Below are 24,414 nucleotides of genomic sequence, written 5' to 3'. Positions count from 1 at the left end.
GGGCAAACCACTTTACTGAAGGTACTGATTCAAATGCTGATCTCATCCAAAACACCCCTACAGGCACACCCAGAAATCATATTTAATTTGGGTACCTGTAGGCCCAGTCCACTTGACACATAAATTCGTGTCACCAGCATCTACCTGTATCTGTGAGCTACCCATAGTCTATCATAGACCTGGTGCTCTCTGCTTTGTGCATCGTGATGTCTCCCACTTTCTGCATTCTAGCTCTGTGTGATCTTTTGTCTCCAGAAGACCTCTCTGTGCCTGCATTTTTTAGGCTGTGTTTGTCACTCTTTGCTGCCCATAGTGAGTGGAGCACGGACAGGAAGGAGGGGCAGTACATCTGTAAGAGAAGAAGTGGATATGGAGGGCTGGGCAGACTGGTTTGGGAAAAGTTCTGTTCATGGGTTGCTTTTTACTCCACGTTTTGATTCAGGCAATTTCATCGTAAATTAAAATCACTCAGTTGGAAAGGGAAATCTGTTATAAGGATTCAGACGTACAGGGAAAACTGTAACACCCAGCTCCAGAAAGGCAGGAAGTGAAGTATGTTCATTCACCTCAGCAGTGGTAACTCATAAAGTTTTCCTCCATGTTCCACCATGAATGAAATTTATCCAGACTCCTTCATGTCTGGTGACTTCTGTCCTGCTACTCAGTTGCTTAGTACATTTCAAATTCCCCAGGGAGAATCTGATCCAGCCCACCCTTTGTTTCATTAGGCCAAAGTTACTGGCTAGGCTATGGATGGTTCTTTTCCAGTGAGAGGCAGCACTTGGCCAGTCAGCTGAAACAAAAGGGTGGGCTCAGTCCTGCTCTCACACTGCAGCCTCTAGAAAGAAGTTGATTCTTTGAGAAGTCTGGGCATGCAGAGCACATGTAATTACATAACCCAGAGCCATGATACTTGCCATAGTGGGGTAGACCAGATTTCCCAGTCACAGAACTTATTGGTAGGGAGGGGAAAGTGTGCAACTTCCTGAGCTGGGACTTTAAGGGGAAAAAAATGGCAAAATTGGGAAATCTGACATATTTTCATAGGTTTTTTCCACATCTGCTTTAGCCCCTTATTTGCTTAACCCCATTGAAACCCTCTCCTTTAATATTGGGCTAAGAAAATGCAATAAGCTTTTACCTGTTGCAAACACACTGAATAAACCAGGAAAAAATTCAGGAGCAGAAGACAGTATTTCAGAGTTTGTGATTATTACATTTGTGGACTTAGAGATGAAAGACAAACATTAGATAGGAAAAACTATACTAAATGGGAAATGCTGAAAACATGTGTCAGAGCCAGGAGGAGTGTGTACCAGAGCCAATGCCATTATCAATCCCCTGGAGTCTGAATTAATACAGCAAAGGATTTAGGAAACTGTGGTCAAGGATGACATTAGCAAATGTAATTTGCATGGACCAGGAATGGAGAAGACTTCATTACCCATATAGATGCAGCCTTCAATTTCACAGTGGTGTAATTTTAATAGCTCCTGAGTGCTGAAAATGTTGTCAGGCTTGTGCCTCACTTATAGATTTGAATATTGTTCTTATTGTATTTAAGGCAACACAAAGTCGGATTTGTGGAACAACATTTTTGTTTTCCATCCTTGTCCACTCATAGCTATCTTGGAAATACTTTTCCTTAAAAACAAACATGAATTTTGAACAAAATGGCTAATAAAAACAGAAGAGGCTAGATTTTTCATTTACTCCAAATTAAATACCTTTGAGGCTAAGTCTGAAGACTGCCTCTGAACTTAAGTGTTTTCAGTCTGAACCAGACATTTCTAAATGTCTTCTGCTGGAATCACTCTGCATTACACATATCACAAAACCTTATTACTTCCAAATTCAAACTCTTGTTAAAATTTGTATCACTCCAGTAGTTTTATATCAGTAGGAACACTGGTGATGTTGAATGATTTTAAGGTAATTGAAGCATATTTATTTTAACAGGCATTGTAATCTGGCAGCCAGTGAAGCAAATACAGGAGTATTGTGGCAAATAGGGATATTGAATGGCTTATCACCAAGACTGTAATAATCAAATGTTTACAGACACACAGTGGAAACCAGGAAACCAGGAACCTCTCAGGATATCCACACATACCTTTGGCTCTGGAGGCAGCACAGCATGTGATTAGGAACATGGATTGTGGTCCCAGACTGCCTGGTTCTGCACTTATCACCGGGTGTCCTTGAGCAAGGGCAAGGACTTTCATGGCTATATTGGTTTCCTGTGGCTTCCATGATGAATTTTATAATTTATAATTGTTTTATAGTATAAAACAAGAGAAATTTATTTTTTCATGATTCAAAGAGCCAGAAGTCTGAAATCAAGGAGTCGGCAGGATAGGGTTGGTTCCTTCTGGAGGCTCTGAGGGAAAACCCATTGCCTGCCTCTGTCCTAGCTCCGGGTGGTGGCCTGTGTTCCTTGACCTGCCCTTGCATCTCCACAGTCTCTACCACCATCTTAACACGGCCCTACCCTAATCCAATATCCTCTCTTCTCCACCTTCAGTTTACATCAGCCAAGACCCTATTTCCAAATCAGGTGACCTCCTGAGGTTCCTTGTGGATATGAATTCAGGGGAGGGAGTCACACATCAATCCAGTATAGTTGCCTCAACTGTAAAGTGTGGCTGCCAAGAAGGTCTGTCTTATCGGTGGTTGTAATGGAGGTAGAGTGCTTAGAACAGTACTTCGCACCTGGTAAGCAGTGTGTATGTTTAGCTCTTCACTGGACTTGTAAGTAAAAAGACCACACTAAACTCAATAAACATAAGTTCATTTTTATTTGTCATAGAATCCTTTGCAGGTACATTTATAAGACCATCACCTTTCCCCACAACACCAAATATCTCCCTCCTTCCCTTCTCCTTTCTTTACAAACGGTTCATGTTAAAAAAAAAAAAAAATAGAAGAAAGAAGAGAAAAAAAAAAGAAAAGAAAAGAAAACCAGAAGGCACATTTTGGTGTGAAATGCTACCACAACAATAGGAAAGGGAAAGAAAGCCAACCAGTCCACAACTTGATCCTGGGTGACAGAGGACAAAAAATTCATCAAAAAAACACATGGCTGCTGGTTGCCAAGTTACAAACTGGCAAGCCTGGCTGGGCCTAGATAACCAACTCACTTTAATTAAATTGCCTCTGATTGAGCTTCTGGCTATGACTTTTCATACTGAGTCTGGCTCTGCAGTGAGGCAGCTCAGGCCTTTGGCATAAAATTGTGGTCATCTGTGGTCAGATGACTATATTTCAAACCCAAAAGCTTGACTCACTATAGGCCTGTTTGGGTGGTGTAGGCATCAGACCTGATTGTAAAGCACAGATGCTACCAGGCTATATTCCCAGGGCAGCCTCTGTGGGACAAGATCAGCTCGGGTGTATTCAAGGTGTAGAGGGTACAAAGGCCTGGGCAAGCTATAAGGAAATACGGGAACACGGTGCTTTGTTGTCTTTCTCCTTCTACCTTTTGTATGGAAAATATTGTGGAAGTGGGGCCCTACGAGACTGCATGCAGTCCCCCACTGGTCCTGATTTCCAATGGTTTCTGGCCTTATGTCTCCTAGTCTATGTGATGAGCAGTTCATATTAGCCATGTGCGCACTTCCTATAATCCCTCCGGTCATTTCTGACTCTAGTGCCATTCAGATGAAACTGGAGTTCCTTTGAAAAGCAGATGTGGAAGGAATCCCCTGAGCCACTGGTCCAGAGGAAAGATAACCAAGTGGACAGCACATGGAGGAGGACTTGGGTTGACTCCTTATGAATACAGCCTTCATGACTAACAAAATTTGTTCTTGAGCTGTGGATAACCACTGCTGATTTTGGTTAAAATCAATGCAGTGCCCTGAGTGGACCAGTGATTCTCACCTGCCCTTCATCTTTCCCTCCATCCTTCCCCATCTGGCTCTAGTTCCCCCAGACCTTGGCTGCTCACCATCCTCTGAACACTAGGTGTTTTCTCCTTATTAATCTTTGTATCTGTCCTTCTCCACTTCCCGCCTGGACAGTTTCTATTTATCTTTAAAGCACAGGTAAGGCTAGGTTTTCATGGAGTAGAGTGTTATGGGGAGACCAGGCCACCAGCTAACCATCTCTCTGCCCATCTCTCTCTCTTTCCAATCTTGTTTTCAATCATAGTGCTGCCACTGCCCTGGTGATGGTCTTCAGAACCCCATGGCCACCTTTCACATGTGTATTGTTGAACAGGGTAGAGAATGCATCCTCTCCTCCTATCCCCTCTGCTTATACTTCTTTCTTCAAGGTCTAGCTCAAATACCACTCAGATTTGAAGTGGTCAGCCCTCCAAGGCAGAGGTGTTTTTAACTTCTTCTCTGAGACCACAGTGTTTTATAGGAAACTTTGTACCCATTTTGCTCTCTTTCACTGATCTGAGTTCCTTAGATGAAGGAACAGAGACTGTATCTCAAACACTTTCATACTTTGCACATTAGCGTAAAGTAGATGATCAGCATAAGGCTCAGAGAGAACAAACACTGTACAATGCATATTATATTTGTTAATTCATTTTATCCAGGTGGAGGATGTTGAAATCTTATCAATATTAAATGTGAGATAAATAAGTCCTTTCTCTGATATGACTCGACCTGATTTATTTAACTGACCCTGTCATGCTTCTAGGCTGGTAGAAAATTAACCTGTCATACTCTGTGTGGCCTTCTCCTCAATCCCCATGGTAGTATCCATTTCTAGCTCTTAGGTACTACCAGAGTGCTGGGCCTGGGAGGATGAGGGCCTCTGCTACTGGGTAACTGTTTGACATAGAATCTGTTTAATCTTTCGTTTCTATGATTTGAAGTAGCCTTCCAGATCCAATAGACTCTTTTGCTCATGGCCATCCACTGGACATCAAATCTTGCAGTGGTATGGTTTCTGTCTGTCTCTCCTACTATGGGGTCCTATTTTCTCCCCAGAAGGCTAAAGAAACCAGCCCTAATGTCATGACCTTGGCTGCTAGAAGTCTCCTTTTCTTTCCCCAACCCCAGAAGAAATATTTTTTAGTCTTGGCTGAGGGTGGGAAGAGGAGTTGACAACTCACTTTCCTGCTGCTTTTTCAAGACACCTTTTTTTTTTTTCCTACCAAAGAATCCTTTTTTTGTTATTTTTGCTTCCTCCCCAAATCCTCCAAGTTCTAAATAATTAAGCTTTTTGGGGAAAATAAAAAAGACTTGGTCACAAATTTCCTCTGAATCGATGATATTATGAACTAGCGTGATTTGGGGGAGCAAAGATGAAAATGAGAATCAGTAGGCAGGACAACCCCCAAATTAGTAGCTTAAATAAATAGAAGTTTCTATCTCTCTTTCCTAAAACAACTCAAATATAGGTAGGTTACCCAGCTAGATGTATACAGTTGTGCACTAAGTAGTCAGTGGTACCATCCAGAACATGAGGCTTCCATCTCTGGGTCCAAGATCCAGCTAGGCTATTTTCCAGCCAGCAGGGAGAAGGAAGCAGAATTCAGGGTAAACACAGCTAAGGTGATGGGCCTGGAGTTAAACAGACTACCTCTGCTCATTCCCTTTGTCCTGAAGTAAATACGGCCACTCCTAGCTTCATGACAGGCAAGGTATGCCCAGGAGATGGCTGCCACGAGCTTAGCTAAAACCCCTGTGAAAGATGTGATTCTATTATTAAAAGGAGAAGTAGAGAATTAATACCAGAGCCCAGTCAGCGGTCTGTCCCATACAAGAAAAAATAAAAACGGCTTAAAACCTCAAATATTGTCCAATTATGTTGGCAACAAAACTATTCTGATTACACTTTAAGGATGAACAAATGAGATTCAGAGAACATGAATAATTTATCTAGGGTCATACAAGTAACAAATAAGTAAATGGTGGAGTTAAGACCCAATCCTAAATCTGTTTGACTTCAAAACCTATATGTTTCCCTATACTCTACTAGTTATTGATGCATTTGGTGAGTAAATTTTTTTATCTTTCCAATGTCCATGGTTAACTAGCACCTTTTATTTTTTTCTCATATTAATCTATATATGAAAAATGTAATCATTTGACCTCTGTTTTAATGTTTTTTCTTTACAATTATATAATTTAATTTATGACAGTGTATAAAATATCAGTTGATTCTCAGGATACTAACGCTTGAAAAACATTGTTAGCTTCACTGCTCTGTGTTAGGTAGAGATGTCATGAATTCATGTCACTTGATACATGAAGTGTCTTGTTTGGTCATGGGTGATAGCTCAAATTGTGTTCAGAAGAAAAGGAAGGCAACAGATCAATATCAATAAACCCTATGCTCTACCATATGATGCTTTTTTATATGCAAAAGACATACTGCCTACAGCCCAGGGCAATTTAGAAATGCTTCTGGTTCTCTGAAAGCAAGCAGCATCTTTATGCAGATTTCCAACCCCCAAGAATTGGAGCATGTCTCCACGCTTTGCTTCCTGCCCTGCCCTTGATCTTCTCCTGCTCCACCTTCTGGTTTCCCTGTGCCACGGTACCTCCTTTGGCTTCTACATGTGGACGTTCTGCTAACATTCTGCCCTGAAACTCTTCTCATGCTGAGTGTTCTCTTTTAGAAACACATCCATTCCCATTTCTTCAATAATTTGAAAAACTTCCAAATTCATATATCCAGCCATGACTCCTCCTGGCATATTATAATAATGACACCATATGTCATTAGAGAAATGCAAATTAAAAACAATAATGAGGTACCACTATACACCTATTAGAATGGCCAAAATCCAGAACATACACACCATCAAATTCTGTGGGGGGAAGGATGAATAGGAGGATTTTTGGGCAGTGATACTATTTTGCATGATATCATAACGGTGGATACATGTACGTTATACATTCTTCCAAACTCACAGAATGTCTAACACCAAAAGTGAACCATGCAGTAAACTAATGGACATTCTGTAATTGTAATGTGTCAATGTAATCATTTGTTTTAACAAATGTTGATAATAGGGGAGGCTCTACCTGTGTGGGCCCAGGCAGTATATGAGAAATCTTTGTACCTTCCCCTCAACGTTGCTATGAACCTAAAACTGCTATAGAAAACTAAATATTGGGGCACCTGGGTAGCTCAGTTGGTTAAGCATCTTCCGTTGGTTCAGGACATGATCCCAGGGTCCTGGGATGGAGTCCTGCATCAGAATCCAAGCTCAGTGGGGAGTCTGCTTCTCCCTCTGCCTGCCACTCCCATGCTTGTGCTCTCTCTCTCTCTCCGTCAAATGAATAAATACAATCTTTAAAAAAAAATTTAAAAAGAAAAAGAAAATCTTAGCAAAATGAGAAGGGGAAGGAAAGATAATGGACACCAGAGGTAACATTCAGATACAAAGTAATCTACATGTTCTCTGATACATAAAGAATGTATTTAAAGACTTGGAGCTGAAGGGCTTTATCATTTAGGATGATCAATCTTGGGACAATTGACAGCAATCCCAAGAATGACATGTGCCTGCCATGGCAGACAGATAAAGACCCAATTTTGGGTGGCTGTTTGCTCTGGGTGGTTTGAAGCCTGGAAAGGATAAACCTAGGGTGGGGGAAATGAAAAATAAGGGTTAAATAGCAAGGGTGAACATGATTAAAAGGACTGGTAGATTAAAACTAGGGGTGTGGGAATTATTTGAACCTCCCCATACTAAGAAGAGTGATAGCAAAAAATAAACCTTATTTTCCCAACAGGGAAACTGAACCCCAGACAAGGGGACTAGCTTCAAGACTCCAGAAGCCAATGGTTTAAAAAGAGTAACCACAATTTAAAAAAAAAAAAAAAACTTTTTATAATAAATCGTCATTTCCCAAGACAACACTCACTTCTGTTTATGACCACGTCATTTCCCAAGACTCACAGAGCTTAATAATGAAACAATAATTGAGTTACATTCAGTAAGGAAAGCAATTGCAATTTGAGGGAATTTTTTTTCTATTTCCACTGTTACGCACTGGTTTATTTGATAGGTAAGCTATGTACAAACCACGAGAAGGAAACTTCTTGGTCCTCTAAGAACAGACAGTTACTTGCCAATCTGAGTCTTAGCCAGCAGGGACCAAGCATCCAGCCCATTTTAAGGATAAAGCCTTCTAAACTGCTATGCTTCTATCTACTTAAAGAAAAGGAATTTATTCCAAAGTGGTGTGTTTGACTTTGGCTTAGCCTAGGCAATGAGTGTCCAGTAGGTTTTGAGTGTCCAGTGGATTTAGACTCTTAGCTCATCATGTTTTTGCCACTAGAACTCCCATTCATTCTTCCTTTCAACAAGAATATATTGAGTACCTAGTCATCCCTACTTATATTTCCTTGTATATTTGCATGTCTGCCATTTGTATATTCCCTGTGCATTCCTGCCTGTGTGGAAGTTACACACCAGTCCATCCTCTTTCCCTGGGTGTCTCTGACCTGAGCCCTAAGATTCCCACTCAGTGGCTGTTTTTCTTGCCCTGGAGCTCCCTCAGTTGTCCTTGCACTGCTGCTGTGCTTTCTTCTCTCAAACTTGCATGAACGCTTTAACTATGAGTGAATGGAATTCTTTCTCTTAAGCCCTCAAAAGCTAGCCTTTATTTTCACTGCAATCCCTTCAGTTTAGGAACACAGTTCCTTTGGGGAGTGGCCTAGAGACTCCCAGGACAGCCAGTGTCTATGGTGTGTATTTTGTTTCCCACCTCAGGGGGATTTCTGACCCTCAGAAGTTCAGTTGACTTTATACTCTCTTCTTTTCAAAATCTTAATGACAGAATTTTGGAGTTGTGATCATTCAGCCAAGGGCTCCATTACTTCTCATATTTCGCTGAAGGAACTTGAAAGTCCCTCTCCTGAAAGTCCCTGATAGTTCAAGGTTCCAAAGGTAGATTTTAACCAAAGGAGATAATGTTTATAAAATACTTAACGTCTGACATGTAGTAGATATTTAATAAATGATAGCTATTATAGCTAATATGTAATTATGATAACTAGTGTGTAGATTAAACTGTAAAGATGATCCTAACTTCCTAGCTGTGTATAACAATGGCAATGCTGACAACAGTAGTAAATTATGGCTATAAATGTATTTCCAAATCTTTAAGTCCTAAACTTTTAGTTATCTTTTCTTAAAACATTACTAATTTAAAAAATAGACTCTCTTAAAAAAAAAAAAAAAAAAACAACTCTCTATATTCTAAACTCCTTAGTGCCAAATATAAGTGCCAAAAGATAAAACCAACTTCCGTTCATTCAGTTATTCACTTATTAAACACTTGCTTTGTTCTTACTTTCTTTCGACTTAATCCCATCTGAATCTCTCTTCAGTCCCCCATAGAGCTCTGTAGCTTTGCTCCTGTCCTGACTGGCATGCATGTCTTCAGAGACTCCAGTTGGGAGTAGAAGTCAACATCAGCAACTCCCTGATGTCCTTCTACTGTGTATAATGTTATGAATACAAAGGATCTGGGGTGGGAGGGGTGCAGCCTGCAGGAGCTTTGTCCCAGTTCCATCCCCACTGTGTCAGCATTGATTGTCTTCTGAGTCTTAGAAGGAGATAGGCTGACCCCAGGACTGGGTAGATCATCTGTGAGAGAGGAAATGAGATGAGACATTTAACAAGACAGTGTTGGAAGAAGTGCAGTCTAGATTCTTAGTCACTTAGTTGATTACAAAAAGGAATGGGATTTTCGAGGAAATAAAAATGTTTTAAACATTCATTAATAATCAAAGAAATGCAAATAGAATTACTGATGAGATGCCATTATCACTTTCAAAATGGTAATAATTTAAAAAATAATAACTCAAAACCTTGGTAAGCACTCAGGGGGAAGAACATGTGTTTGCACTGCGTCGAGACTTCAAAATCATCCCAGTGTTCTAGAGAATGGTTGGCAGTGAGCAGCGCATGCATGCAGTCTTAGTTCTAAGAATTTATTCTATGAATATTATCAAAATGTTATCAAAAGGTTTCTATATAAAGGTATCCATTACTTGAGGAAAATCATAATGAGTGTCATAGTCGTTTCAGCTGCCATAACACGATGCCACACCCTGGCTGGTTTAAACAACAGACATTATTTCTCATAGTTTTAAAGGCTGAAAAGTCCAAGATCAGAAACCCAGCAAGCTAGGTTTCATTCTGAGGCCTCTTCTCTTGACACGTTGGCGGCAGCCATGTTGCTGTGTGATCATATGATCTCTTCCTTGTGCATTCAGAAAGAGAGAGCAAGCTCTCAGGTATCTCTTCTTGTAAGGACACTAATCCCATCATGGGGACTGCACCTTCATGACCTCATCTAACCTTAATGACCCATATCCAAATACCATCACATATATTAAATAAAAAATAAGTATAAAAACACAGTTCCAACACTTCGGAGTTCAGTGAAATATATTGGACACTGCATTAGTCCACCAGGGCTGCTGTGACAAATTGCCACACCCTGTGTGGCTTAAACAACAGACATTTCTTTCTCACAGTTCTGGAGGCTAGGAAGTCCAAGATCAAAGTGCAGATGATTTGATTCCTGGTGAGGACTTTCTTCCTGGCTTGCAGATGGCCACCTTCTTACATCTTCACATGGCCTTCCCTCTGTGCGCACGTGCGTGCGCACACACACACACACAGTTCTCCTTTAAGGATATGAATCGTATCAGATCCTACCAGAGGCCCCATTCTTATGACCTCATTTAACCTTAATTACCTCCTAGAGACCCCATCTCTCAATACAACCACAACTGGGAGTTAACACTTTAGCATACAAAGTTTGAGGAGATGCAAACATTCAGTCCAAAGCCTTCCACCCCGACCCTCCAAAACTCTTCTCACATGCAAAATACATTCATTCCATCACAACATCCTCCTGCCCAAAATCTTAAGACATTTCAACAAAAGTCCCAAGTCCAAAGTCTCATCTAAATATCTCTAAGTCAGATATACATGAGGCTTGAGGCTTCATCCTCAAGGTGAATTCCTCTCCAGCTGTGAACCTGTGAAAGCAGATAGCTGTGGTTCTTCCAAAATATGATAGATCAGACAGAGGATAGACTTTCCCATTCTAGAAGGGAGAAGTAAGAAAGAAGGAAAGTGTTCAAACCACAGTCCAAAACTGAGCAAGGTAAATTCCATTAGATCTTGAGGCTGGAGAATAATCCTCTTTGGTCCTATCCTCTGCCTTTCAGGCTCCCCCAGCTCTCTGGGAAGGCTCTGCCCATGTGGCTATCATTGTAATAATCAGTGAATCCACACTGACATAATCACAGGGCTTATATTAAAGGTCACATTTACTGTTAATTAGCTTTAAAAAAAGATTTTATTTGAGAGAGACAGCACAAGAGTGGGGGAGAGGAATAGAGGGAGAGGTAGAAGTAGATTCCTTGCTGAGCAGGGAGTCTAACACGGGGCTCAGTCTCAGGACCTTGAGGTCATGACCTGAGCCAAAGGCAGATACTTAACAGACTGAGTCACCCAGGTGCTCTTACAATCTATAGCTTTATAACACATATCACCATTATGGTATCGTACAGAATAATATCACTGCCCTAAATATTCCCTATGTTCCACTTATTTATCCCTCCTTTTGACAAACCACAAATAACCACTGCTCTCTATAGAGTCTCTAGTTTTGCCTTTCAAAACATCATATTGTTGGAATAGTACAATATGTAGCCTTTTCAGATAGACTTGTTTTCACCTAGTAATATACATTTAAGTGTCCTCCTTGTCTTTTCATTGGTTGCTTCCAAGTTTTGGCAGTTATGAATAGAACTGCTATAAATATCCACATGCAGGTTCTTGCATGGACGAACATTTTGAATCTATCTGGGTAAATACCAAGGAGCTTGATTGCTGTGTTGTATGGTAAGAGTATGTTTAGCTTTGTAAGAAATCACCAGATTGTTTTCCAGAGTGGTTACACCATTTTGCATTCCTGCCAGCAATGAATGGGAGCTCCTGATGCTCAAAAGGGACATATGAATGGCAATTCTGTAAGGGTTAAGAATGTCATAGGCAGAAGCCAGGCTCTGGAGTCAAAAATCCTGAGTTCTAGTCATACCCGTACCACCGGGACAACTCTAGGAGGAAAGTGATTGCAGGCTGTCTTGGACACATAGTGGTGAGAAGTGAGACATGCACCATGCCTGCTGCACACATGATAAACAGTCAATAAACACTAATAATAACAATAATTATTACATATGCATTTGCATCCTGAACATTTGGGGAAAAAAAGGCAATGACTGTAAACTGAATATTAAATATTCTGATTCCTATCTTACCTTTTGGGGTATTTTATAATTAAAAAAAATTATATTCTTTTTGGAGTAAGGAAAAAAACCTCCTTTATATTAAAGAAAAAATCCTATAGTCCTGTACAGTAACTTAAAGTAAACGATTCCCATGTGTCCCAGCTAATTAATCCCAGCTCTCACTTGTTCTTGACCTCCCTGATTGCACCTCTCAGCTTTTTTTGCTGGCTCCGTTTCTCTTGCTCTTGTTGCCTGTATGATATTTCTCCTTGGTAGCTGAGCAGGCACATCACATTTACCAGCTCCAAAACGGATTTCTTGAATTTTCACAGAGACCTATTGCCCCAGAAGTGCCCCACTTTCAGCGAGGGACTGAAGATCCCTGCCAGAGAGGACCAGGAGTTACCGTGTCCTCCTTTGGCTCTGCTTTTGGTTTCACATGGCACACCCAACTTGTCATCAACTCCAGTTAGATCAATCTTAACAACACCCCACTCAGCCTCTTCTCACCATCTTGACTTCAAACACCCTAGTCCAAGTCACCATCTTATATCACCTGGACCACTTGTACTGGTCTTCCTGCTCAACTATCTCCTCCACACTGTAGCCACAGTATTCCTATAAAAGCCAGATCATATTTTCTGTGCTCAAAGACGCCTGGGTGGCTCAGTGGGTTAAAGCCTCTGCCTTCGGCTCAGGTCATGATCCCGGGGCCCTGGGATGGAGCTCCACATCGGGCTCTCTGCTCGGCGGGGAGCCTGCTTCTCCCTCTCTCTCTCTGCCTGCCTCTCTGCCTACTTGTGATCTTTCTCTCTCTCTCTCTGTCAAATAAATGAATAAAATCTTTAAAAAGAAAAAAAAAGCCAACTACTGGGGGGAAACAAACCATAAAACCATATCACAATGGCTTCCCATCTGAAATGTGAATTTCCCAAATGACATGCAAAGTCCTTAAAGGCTTGCACAATCCTCTCAGCCTTCCGTGCAACCAGCCTCTGACAGTTCTCATTACTCTGGCCCTCCCTCATGGTTCTCTAGCCTTGTGGTCCACTGTCTGTTGTCTGTACCAGTGTGCTGGGAATGCATAAGTTTTCGTAGAAAGCCCTTACTCCAGCTGGCTTACTCCTTTGCTTTCTCTAGTGTCCACTCAGCTTTCATCTTTGCTGATCACCCTATCTAAAATAGTACATGTGAGCTTGCATGTGTATGTGCGTGCACACATACACACACACACACACACACACACACACACACACACCAGACCCTTTGACCCCTATCTTTTTTCCCCCTTTGATAGCCTCTACCTTTTACATTTTTATTTGGGGATTATACCAATTTTGTTCATTGTTGCGTTCCATGCACCTAACGGTATCTGGTATATACTGTTGAAGTGAGGACACAGAGGAGGGCCTGTAGGAGGACTCAGGGCCAGGTTGATGTGGAGGAGACTCTTCTGATGTTCAATAGCAGTGGACACAATCTGAGACAGATCTTTAGGGAAGCAGAGAGGGCAAGGGGGAGTGGGAGAAGAGAATATGGTGTGGCTTCCTCCAGATGTCACAGGCAGAGCATAATATGCGGGAAGGGATGAAAGAATATCCTGGTCCCATCTATTTGTGGTCAGTTGTACTTGTAGACAAACTGAATGGACTGGTCATCTCTTGACTTTGTGGCTTCTAGAACAGAAGGTTTCTTCATCCTAATCCCTTGAAAGGATTTCTTCTATCCATCAGGCATATTATTAATATTGGATGTGTAAATTTTCCTCTGTTCTTCAAACTGAGATATACAAAGCGAATTCCTCCAACAACCATTGAAACTAATGAGCATTCTGGGAAGTTTCTGGGCCTCAGGAAGACTTTGTTGAACTTTGAGTCCAGATTGAAGAGATTTGGATTCCATTTTTAACTTCAGTAGTGACTCAGAGCTTGGTTCTTTGAACCAGTCACTCAATCTTTTAGCTCCAAACTTCTTGATTTGAAACATAAGAATGAGACTGCCACATTCACCATGCAGGGCACTAAGGAGATTCCTCTTTACTCACTGTGTTCTGGATTTCTGGGAGGAGATTCCCTAGGGTTAGCTGAGTGCAGACCTACAGAAGGAGAATTAAGACATCTTCCTATCTGGAGAGAATTGCATGAAGTCCAAGCCAAGAGTGTAAGGTTAAGGCAAGGGCATCATTTGGAGACCAAGGCCAAGAAAAATTGCCTAAGTATTGCTGTTGTCTTTTTCCTCCTTCCCTTCCCTTCACCGATATTTTTAAGCCAAAGAGGAGAAATCGAGTTAAAATGAATAATGAGGAGATTTCTGAAAGTGAAAATGTGCCTCCAAGTGGCAAATGAAGACTGAGGTTCATCAAGTGGTTATTGTAGATGGGAAGATGGAGGGGCTGTGACCTGGGAGCTTTCCTGGAATTATTTGGGAGTATGACCCCTTTTCCTGCCACGTCCCAAACTGCTTGACCCCAAACTTGCCCTGGGACTCCTCAAAGGATTTTTATTTAATGTTGGATTTTATAACATATATTTTGAAAATATTTTTCCAACATTATTAGCTCTTTTGACTTTCAGAATTCCTTACTTAGAGTGAAAAGCATTATTGTTATCATTTTTCTGATGAAGAAACCATGTCTGAGAACTTAAATGTCCTTCTTGGACTCATACAGCCAACAGGTGACAGAGTCAAGTGGAACCCTGGATCCTCCAACTCTAAGTCCCCTATTCCTTAACATGACCTGACTAACTAACCACTCAAAGAAATGGTACTGAAACTCCTCAGTCTCTTTTATGCCTCCATTCACCTTGCTTTCTCTGCCAGATGGAAGATCTAGCCTCTCTGCAGTTCCCAATTACAAGCACAGTGCTTTACCCTTTCTCTTATGAGCCAGAGAGCTACTGGGCTACTCTGAGGGACCAGAATGAGACTACTAACATTGTTTTCTTTCTTCCTACTTAACCCTACCTAAGATCTGATGGAGAGAGCCTGGAAGTCTCTTCCTGGGACACTTGTCATTCTTCACCTGAAGCCCAGTTTCTAATAATGCTTTTAATCTTTCCTTTTCTTGGCATACAATACTATATATGCTTTCTAAAGAGCTGATTCATCCCCACCAAAGAGCATTCATCCTCTGTCCTGTAATTTAATTTCTGTCATTTGACATTCATACATATGTGTGATTGCTACTACTAACAACATAGCTCAGGACTAGCAGATATGTTAGCCAAGTTTGAAAGTCAAATTGCATTACACACAGCTTTTCCCTCCATGTCTCTCATTCAGTGATGAATATTTTATTGTATATCAAAATAATATATAACAATGAAAGTACCTTGTGTTTATACAAAGCCCTTTCACTTCACAAAGTACTCATATATTTACCCTGCTTCATTTATTTTCAGGGTTTTTGGCATGTTTCATAGGGGCACCTGCATGTAAATAATTTAAATGTTCTCATACAAGTAGATATATGTATTAGCATTTTTAAAACTTAATATTCCTTCACACAGGCTAAAGTTTTATTTCCTTTTTTCTCTGCTTTTTCCAGACTCATTGCTATCTCTGTTAATTTAAAATACATATAAAATGTTACAATGACCAAGGTAGGCAGGCTGTAATTTCAGAATAGGTGGCCTTGGGCAATGTTAGCCCATACTGACTTGTGAGCCATTCTTTTCCATATGCCACTTTACAGTCATGTCTCAGAAGAGACATAAAGACAGGCCTTCTGGAACCTAGAATTGGCAAAAGAAGGTAGTATTTTTAAGGTATGGTTAAGGCGCTGAGACATAACAGCAAAGTGATCGTTCTGTTAATTATGTCTGAAATCACTTAGTATCAATCCTGGATCATAGGCACACACTAAAGATTGGTTAAATACAAATCTGAAACACTTGACTGGTGTCACCTTTGGCCTAAAACTTCTCTCTTGTTATGTAATTCCAACCCAGTATTGAAAGCCTTTCTCCACTTCTATCTTCACTTCCTTATCCTTCCCAGATTCCTTTGGTGCAATTTGTTTCTATGTAGTCATTTCATTCACAATCTTTGTTGATTGATAAGTATGGTTCTTTTTTTTAAGATTTTATTTATTTATTTGACAGACAGAGAGAGAGAGATCACAAGTAGGCAGAGAGGCAGGCAGAGAGAGAGAGGGGAAGCAGGATCCCTGCTGAGCAGAGAGCCCGATGTGGGGCTTGATCCCAGGACCCTGAGATCATGACCTGAGCTGAAGGCAGAGGCTTAACCCACTGAGCCACCCAGGCTCCCCGCTAAGCGTGGTTCTTAAGTCATTGTCAAAACAAGCAATACCTCCACGTTCATGAAGCTCATATCCTGGTCAGGAACTATTTGGTTATAATAAAGTGAACCTAACTCAAACTGATGAAAGGACCAAGTCATACCATTCAAGAATGTGAGTATGGTCAATATCCCTAAAGAGCTAAATCTGAAATTGGGAAGACATTAGAGATAAAGCTTTCCCCCTTTGCCCCTTTTGCTAGAACCTAATGGGATTTTGTGTCTTTTGTTGTTGTTGTCATTCACCAAAACATCATTGTTCTCTCTGTAGACTGGCTTTGTCCACTCAAGTTAGACATAGTCAAGATGGTTGCCTCAGCCTTACTTTATGTGACCTTCCAGTTGAGTCTCTGAATACCTGGTTCTCATGATTGTCCCTATTCATCCAGTGGGCTGACTCTATTCCTAGACCAAGTGCATGATGCCACTCATGTGGCTTATGGATTGACAATTTCAAATTGCCATTTGAGTTTTAAGCTTTGGGACTTCCTTCATAATAGGTTTTGTTCTTTTCAACTGTCTGACATATCCATCATACTAAACATTAGTTGAAGATGCACCAGAAAATGTCCACAGAGACCTATAAAAAGGTGAAATAAACTTAACGTGACAACTCTTGTGATACTTATTTCATAACCATATTGACTACTTTTGTTTTGTCCATGGAATTACACATCACTAAATAGCACCATTTGACTTGATATAATCTAATATATAAGAATGTGAGTGGGAAATTTAAACCACTTTAGTAACTATGGAAAATTACTTATTAATTCTTATTATCTCCTGGATCAGGGAAATTATCTGAAAAGTTAACTTTCTTTATTCTAAGATTATCAAGTGGCATGATGCTCTTTTTATCCACTAAAATATGAATAGCATTTAAGTTAATATGCATTTTCAAGGTAATTTTAAAATTTCATAATTCTTTTAGAGAAAGTGTCTTAAGTTTCTGATGGTTCGACTAGAGAGTTTTTATGGATATTTTAAAAGTGTGAATGTTAGAGACAGCTTAAGGATAACTACATGTGAATCAAAGAACCCACTTTTTTTTTTTTTTTCAGAGAGAATGCAGCACGTTGGTTTCCACACATAAAACCAAAATTATCTCTCTTCCAACAATAACGTGACAGAATGACTCACATATATTGTAAAGAAATCCATAGATCCCGAGAAATGTCTACAAAAACGGGTCATCTGACTCTCCCTTTTTTATTTGCTTTTTCACACTCTGTCTCTGAATGCCCTGATTCTGTATCTTTGGATGTCTAATTTAGAGCTTCATAAGAGACTTTTCTCTAAGAGCACTAGATAAGTGCCCTAACTCCTGTGAAGATACCTCAACTCACCTTGAATGAGCCTGACCCAGATCTCAGTTCATCTAGTATATCTTTCTGGGTTCTACTAACTATGGATTCTCCTAAATTAAAAAAGATTGTTAATTGGTATAATTTCATCATTTTTACTTTCTAATATCTAAATACATCCTTTGACTTCTGATCACACTGTTTGAAATGGCCAAAATATAGTATCAACAACAAAAGTCAATTTTAGGTTGTTCAATTAAAATAGAAATGAAAATAGGACTTAGTACATACTAGGTGACCCATGATAATAAATGATCTTTTCCCTTAAGACAATTCAAACCTTGTTATCGGGCACTGTGACAACAAATTGGTAATATGCCACTTTCGGTGGTCATCATAATTCATTCTTAATTCTGGGAGAATGATATATTCATAGATTCCACAATATTTATTGAGAAGACTGTGGCAGTTTTAAGGATCCAACAGAGAACCAGATATACCCGTAAGAAGCTATAGGAATTAGAATAAGAATAGATATAGGTACAGTTATAAGTATAAGTATAGGTGTAGACATAGGTATGGTCCATTTCTGTTACTGGCTCCCACCAATGCTATCATTTTCTGATGTTATCCAGACCTCTAGAAATAATCCGCATTCATTTCAGGTCAAGATAAATGGAGTCAGAGACAGTTTTCAGCTGCTGAATATTAAAGAGGATGTTGAATTTCAAATTGTGTTTAAGTAGCAACTGGCTCTGCTGCAAGGTTTTATAGGGAGTGTTGTCTTCATTGCCACTCTTAACCTGTTATCTCTTTTTAGACATTAAATAACATTGAATGAGATCAGTAGTTATGGAGCTAGGAAAGAAAGGGTCCTATAGACCCATATATCTTTGGAAAATAATAAGTGGCTATTTCTTATTAATGATTTAGAAGCTTGATGATTTGGAAGAAAATCCACAAATGAGTTTAAAAAATCAAGACCTACATCTCTAAACCATGAAACAAGTCCATTAACCTTTATTTGATTTTAATACAGTAGCCTGGGAAGATCAGAAAGAGGATGAACTCATTGTTCTAACACGATGGATTTATACCATTTATTACATAGATGGTAGGGAAGCACACTTTTTTGGTAACTGTCATGTTAGTTTTTACTGCGTTTATTTTTACAGCAAAAATTAAAGTAGTAGGAAAATAATATTCAACATCCTGTTGGGTTGTCTTTTTATTTTTTTTTTCCAGACTGACCATTAAGGAAAGGAAAGGCCAGCATGGTTCTATAATATTTGTTCCCAGGCATTGTCTAAGACTGCATCTTATTCCAAGAGTCTTCTCTCAAAGATTTATGATGAACTTTAATGCAGGCAGCAAACACTTTTTATTCAGAGAAGATCAAGGCCAGGAGTGGAGGGGTTACTGTCTTTGTGACACAGTGTTGTATTTGGCTAGGATCTCTCAAAGGTCATCTTATGTTCTCATATACACCTTGTTTTTCTTTTACCATTTTCGCTTGGTCTTACCTTTCTCTTCAAGAAGAGAAAGTGCTTCCTGCAATGAAATTGTTAAATTGATATAGATTACATTTTTCAGTTGAGTCTTTCTTCCTTCCGTGTCATGTTAAAAGAAAGAGAGGGGGAGGGAGAGGGAAAAGAGATGAGGTGTGATCTCTCTGGTCTCACAGATTCTCTTCCTTTTCAAATATGAAAAATTATTATTCTCTTGCACGGTGCCTGGAAGAATGGGTCTGAACAAATTTTAAACACACTGGAACGACTTGTTCGAACCAAATAATCAGTGTGTGTAATCCTGTCACCTTTGGTATATTCCTCTCCATTACACAAAGTTGTCATGGATTGGGTGTATTACAGTTCAACAAGTAGAGAACAAAGTACAAACTTTAAGTACTTTTCTTTTTCCAAGCAAAATCTATAAATTGCTCCCTTTCAATGCCTAGCCAAATAATTTGATGGGACAAGTGATTTTTTTTTTCCAAAATAGAAAAGAATGCTCATGCTTTGATAAAGATAACATTGGTAGCAGAAAAGACAGTCTTTCCCTGGTACTGGGGCTCAGATTACCCTAGAAGCTGGAGAAGAGGTGAGCCAAATCTGTCCCTATGAGCCTGAGAATCCCATGCTAACTGAAGTCAGCCATTCATTCTGCCTCCCAGCTCCTTGCCCCTCATCGGGGCCCATGCTGTGGTCCCTGCCACAGGAAGCAAAGCCCAGGCTCCAAGAGATTTCCCACAATCTTCAATTGCTTTATTCAGTGGTTACAAATTTCCTGACTACCAAGGGCTCCTCTTACTACTTCTTCCCATGAGCCCCCAATATTGAGAGACTTCCTCTACCAAAACAGTATTTTTGAAGTCATGATACATATTCTCTACTAGCCAGGATCATACACAACATCCAAGTTGAGCTTCTGAGTGCCATGAAAGAACTAGCATTGCCACATCCAGTTTGTAAAATTTAAGCCAAAACCAAGCACAGCTATTAAGTTTTTAATTATTCTGCACAACTTGCTTGAGCATAAATGTGACATTTTTATTAGGTACCTGCACGTCTCCACTATTGCATTCATGAACTCTCCAGAGAAAACTGCGATCTGGGCGTGTTTTCTTTTCTGGTTCTGGATAGTGAAGCATCTGTGTTTTGAAATCTGGTAAGACCTGGTTTTAAATTTTGCTAACTTAGGTAAGTTATTTTACTTCTCAGGGTAAGAACTGAAGAGAAAATATATGAAGTATCTAAAACAGTGTCTGCTACATAATGAGCAATTAGCGAATGTAACATTTTGCATATGATCTACTTATCATTCATTAACTACCACCATCATTTCCTCCACATTTCCGAGAGTATATTCCAACAATTTTTATTTTTTACTGAATTACCAAATTAATAATTAAATACTTCATTGTAAACATCGTGAGGGCAGAAACTGAGTCTTAATTTTTGGATTCTCAACAGTGACAGTGTTGCCTATTCATAAATAAAGCAATCAGTACATGCTCAGTGATAGAAAAATACTAAATTTGAAGTGTGATGTATAGTAATAAGTAATTTATTATTTGATAATAATTATAATATACACAGCTATATATGTATAAATGCACAATTAAATACTAAAGTCAACCACTAAGCAAAACCTCCACGAATAGGAGATTCTGACCTTAAGAATCAGAGGAGTAGTTCTGATTTTAAGTGTGTGAAATCATCAATTATGTGAGCTTTGATAGTCTAATTACCTGTAGTGAGAGCCAAAGAGATAAAAATGAGTTTCATTATATGCCAGATAATTTCTAGGTGCTAGAGACAGAAAGTATAAGAAGGATGTTTCCTGCCCTTAATGAACTTACAGGTGAATGGTAAGAAGGAGTCAGATAATTACAACAGAGAAAGAGAAATGCAATAATGGAGATGTGCCCAGGACACCACGGGTGCATGGAGCAGAGGGTGGGGAAGGGCATGGTTTCTGGGAGGGATTGTCCCTAGGCAGAGTGAAAGGAGTCAGAGTGGAAGGGTCAGTAGGTCAGGGAAGTTTGAAGGTAGGTGAGCGTTAGGAGGGCTAGGGAGGTTAGGGAGTGTGGAAGGGGAGTGTTGGGTAGTACACAGCAGGGTAAAGACATCTCAGGATAAAATTACTCAACAAAAGTATGTGGAGACATCATAGAGCCTTGCTGTTGAAGACTTGGCCCCTCTGGATCTTATTAATGAGATTAACTGTATTCCATAGATAATTACTGCCCCCAAAATTTTAAACCAAAGAGTGTCATGGTCAGACTGCAGACTGCATTTTGAATGAATGTGGCTGTGTGAGAAATGGATTTGAGGAAGCCAGGACTGGCTCTGACAACCATTGAGGGACCGTGTTGGCAATTATAGTTGACCCTTGAATAACGTGGTGCTTAGGGGCAAAGATCCTCCATACAGTTGAAATCCACATATAATTTTGACTCCCCGGGGCGCCTGGGTGGCTCAGTGGGTTAAAGCCTCTGACTTCGGCTCAGGTCATGATCCCAAAGTCCTGGGATCGAGCCCTGCATTGGGCTCTCTGCTCGGCAGGGAGCCTGCTTCCCCCTCTCTCTCTACCTGCCTCTTTGCCTACTTGTGATCTCTGTTTATGAAATAAATAAATAAAATCTTTAAAAAAACCATAATTTTGATTCCCCAAAACCTGGGATCAAGCCCCACATCGGGCTCCCTGCTCAGTGGGAAGCCTGCTTCTCCCTCTGCCTCTGCTGTTCCCCTGCTTGTGCTCCCTCTCTTGCTGTGTGTCTCTCTCTGTCAAATAAATAAATAAATAAAATATTTTTAAAACTAAAATAAAAGATTTATTTATTCATTTTAGAGAGAGAGAGCTTGAGTGTGTGCATGAGTTGGGGAGGGGAAGAAGGAGGGAATCCTCAAGCAGACTCCCCTGATGAACACAGAGCCCAACATGGAGCTCAATCCCATGACCCATGAGATCACAACCTGAATCGAAACCAAGAGTTGGTTGCTCAACCAATGGAGCCACCCACAAGTACTGACTCCCCAAAAACTTAACTACTAATCACTCACTGTTGACCAGAAGCTTTACCAATAACATAAGCAGTCAATGAACACTTATTTTATGTTATATGTATTATATACTGTATTCTTAAAGTAAGCTAGAGAAAAAAAATTATTAAAATTATAAGGAAGAGAAAACACATATAAGATACTGTATTGTATTTGTGGAAAAAAAAATCCACATGTAAGAGGACGAGCACAGTTCAAACCTGTGTTGTTCAAGGGTCAACTGTCATCTGAAAAATTGGAAACCAGGGCCATGAGGGTTGGGATAAAGGGGCAGAAATTTGGGAAATACTTAGGAAACATTATTGGCAGAAATTGGTGAGTGGTGAGATGTTGGAATTTAGTTGAAGGAGATGTTGAAGAAAATTTTTAGATTTTAACTTGCATGGCTAGTAGCAAGATGATTTTAGCCACTGGAGGAAAGAATGCCAAAGGGGGAATGGGTTTCTGTCAGAGATCATGGAGAAGGGGCAGCTGGTGCCGCTGGAGACAGTATTGGACATGCTTCGAGATGCCATGGTGGCCAAGGTAGATACCTCCAAAGGCTTTCTAATCGATGGCTACCCTCGGGAGGTACAGCAGGGAGAGGAGTTTGAGTGGAGGATCGGACAGCCCACACTGCTGCTGTATGTGGACGCAGGCCCTGAGACCATGACCCAGCGGCTCCTGAAGCGTGGAGAGACCAGCGGGCGAGTGGATGACAATGAAGAGACCATCAAGAAGCGGCTAGAGACCTACTACAAGGCCACAGAGCCTGTCATCGCCTTTTATGAAAAACGTGGTATCGTACGCAAGGTCAATGCCGAGGGCTCCGTGGACCGTGTCTTCTCCCAAGTCTGCACCCACCTGGACGCCCTCAAGTAGCAGCCCTGGAGCCCCTTCCCCGGCCGAGCCCTGGCCCACCCCTGTCCTGACTGAGGCTGTCCCCAGCCGGAGCTCAGCGCCTCCACCCTGCCCGGCTGGACTGCAGACAGAGGAAGCCACTCTATCCTGTTTTTGTGGAGTCTGAGATGATGGAGTCTGAGATGCCCACTGGATGCTGGCCATATTTGAACCTAAGTCTCAGAGAAGAGATTTAGACCAGAGAGATGGGGTCACCTGTATCAGGAAGGTTGGGGGTTTCACTTCTGAGATACCCCTGTGGTGTAAACAATGACCAGTTGACATGGTTATATAACATAAGTAGGACATTGACCCAATGAAGGTAGGATCAGGCCTATATATAACTGCTTTGAATTTCCTGGGGCTTTCTTTGAGAATTAGAAGAAGAAGTCAACCCACAAATTTTAAAATAAAGAATGACATCAAAAGAGTTCATTCAATAAATGTATATCCACAGTTTAATATCTGAAAATCAGATATTTTCTAAAGAGAGAGAGAAGAATAGGGATTTATAAAAGGGAAGAAAGAAGGGAGTAGAAGGAAAAGAGGAGAGTAGAGACAGAGAGGTCAGAGATCCCATGGGAGAAGAAAGAATTCCTTCCTGTTCATGAGAATCTGAAGATGATCCCAGCCACTCGTCTGTAGAATGGACTAAAAATCCCACAGCAGTCCCTTTCTGTTGTTCTTCAAGTGGGGAAACTTAAACTTGTATGCAAATACATACAGAATCAACATTATATGTACACATCAAACACACATGGGTTTCCATTTAGAGCTCTTAGGGTATGTTCAAGTAGGGGACACCTTATTAATATTGAATTGATACAGTGATGAGTCACTTTCAAATGAAGTACTGAAGAAGGAAACTATTAACATTCTTGTGTTTCCTTTGAGTCTCTTTGAGTTTTAAAATGTTTCTCAGGTCATATTTGTCTTCCTTATACCCAACCTTTGTTCTCTCCTCTAAGGTATCCTTTGCATGGGCCACCAGGCTTCTTTCCGCCACCAGTGGGCACCTAGCAGAAGCCCTACAAGCTAAGGAGGGGTCATTGTAATGGTTCAGGCCCCAGGCTCTGAACAGAAGTAGACAAGTCTGGTTCAAATCCCAACACTGAGTCCTGAGCTTATGA

General features: G+C 40.5%; 2 protein-coding genes across 3 annotated transcripts in view; both read left to right on the top strand.

Annotated features, from left to right (window-relative positions):
• Nucleotides 1-24,414, top strand: part of XKR4 (XK related 4) — a 453,634-nt gene that overhangs the window by 138,110 nt on the left and 291,110 nt on the right. The gene's annotated exons all lie outside the window — the stretch shown is intronic.
• LOC125098723 (adenylate kinase isoenzyme 1-like) lies at nt 22,841-23,361 on the top strand. Its single transcript, XM_047727788.1, has one exon. The coding sequence runs from the start codon at nt 22,862-22,864 to the stop codon at nt 23,264-23,266; it is 405 nt and encodes a 134-aa protein (XP_047583744.1). The 5' UTR covers nt 22,841-22,861; the 3' UTR covers nt 23,267-23,361.

The sequence above is a fragment of the Lutra lutra genome, chromosome 4, assembly GCF_902655055.1.
Source record: "Lutra lutra chromosome 4, mLutLut1.2, whole genome shotgun sequence".
In the NCBI taxonomy this organism is placed as follows: Eukaryota; Metazoa; Chordata; class Mammalia; order Carnivora; family Mustelidae; genus Lutra; species Lutra lutra.
Note: the sequence above shows the minus strand (reverse complement) of the source record. Positions and strands in the feature narration are given on the sequence as shown.

Coding starts and splice junctions, on each gene's coding strand:
- LOC125098723 (XM_047727788.1), top strand. CDS start 22,862: ATGGAGAAGGGGCAGCTGGTGCCGCTGGAGACAGTATTGGACATGCTT.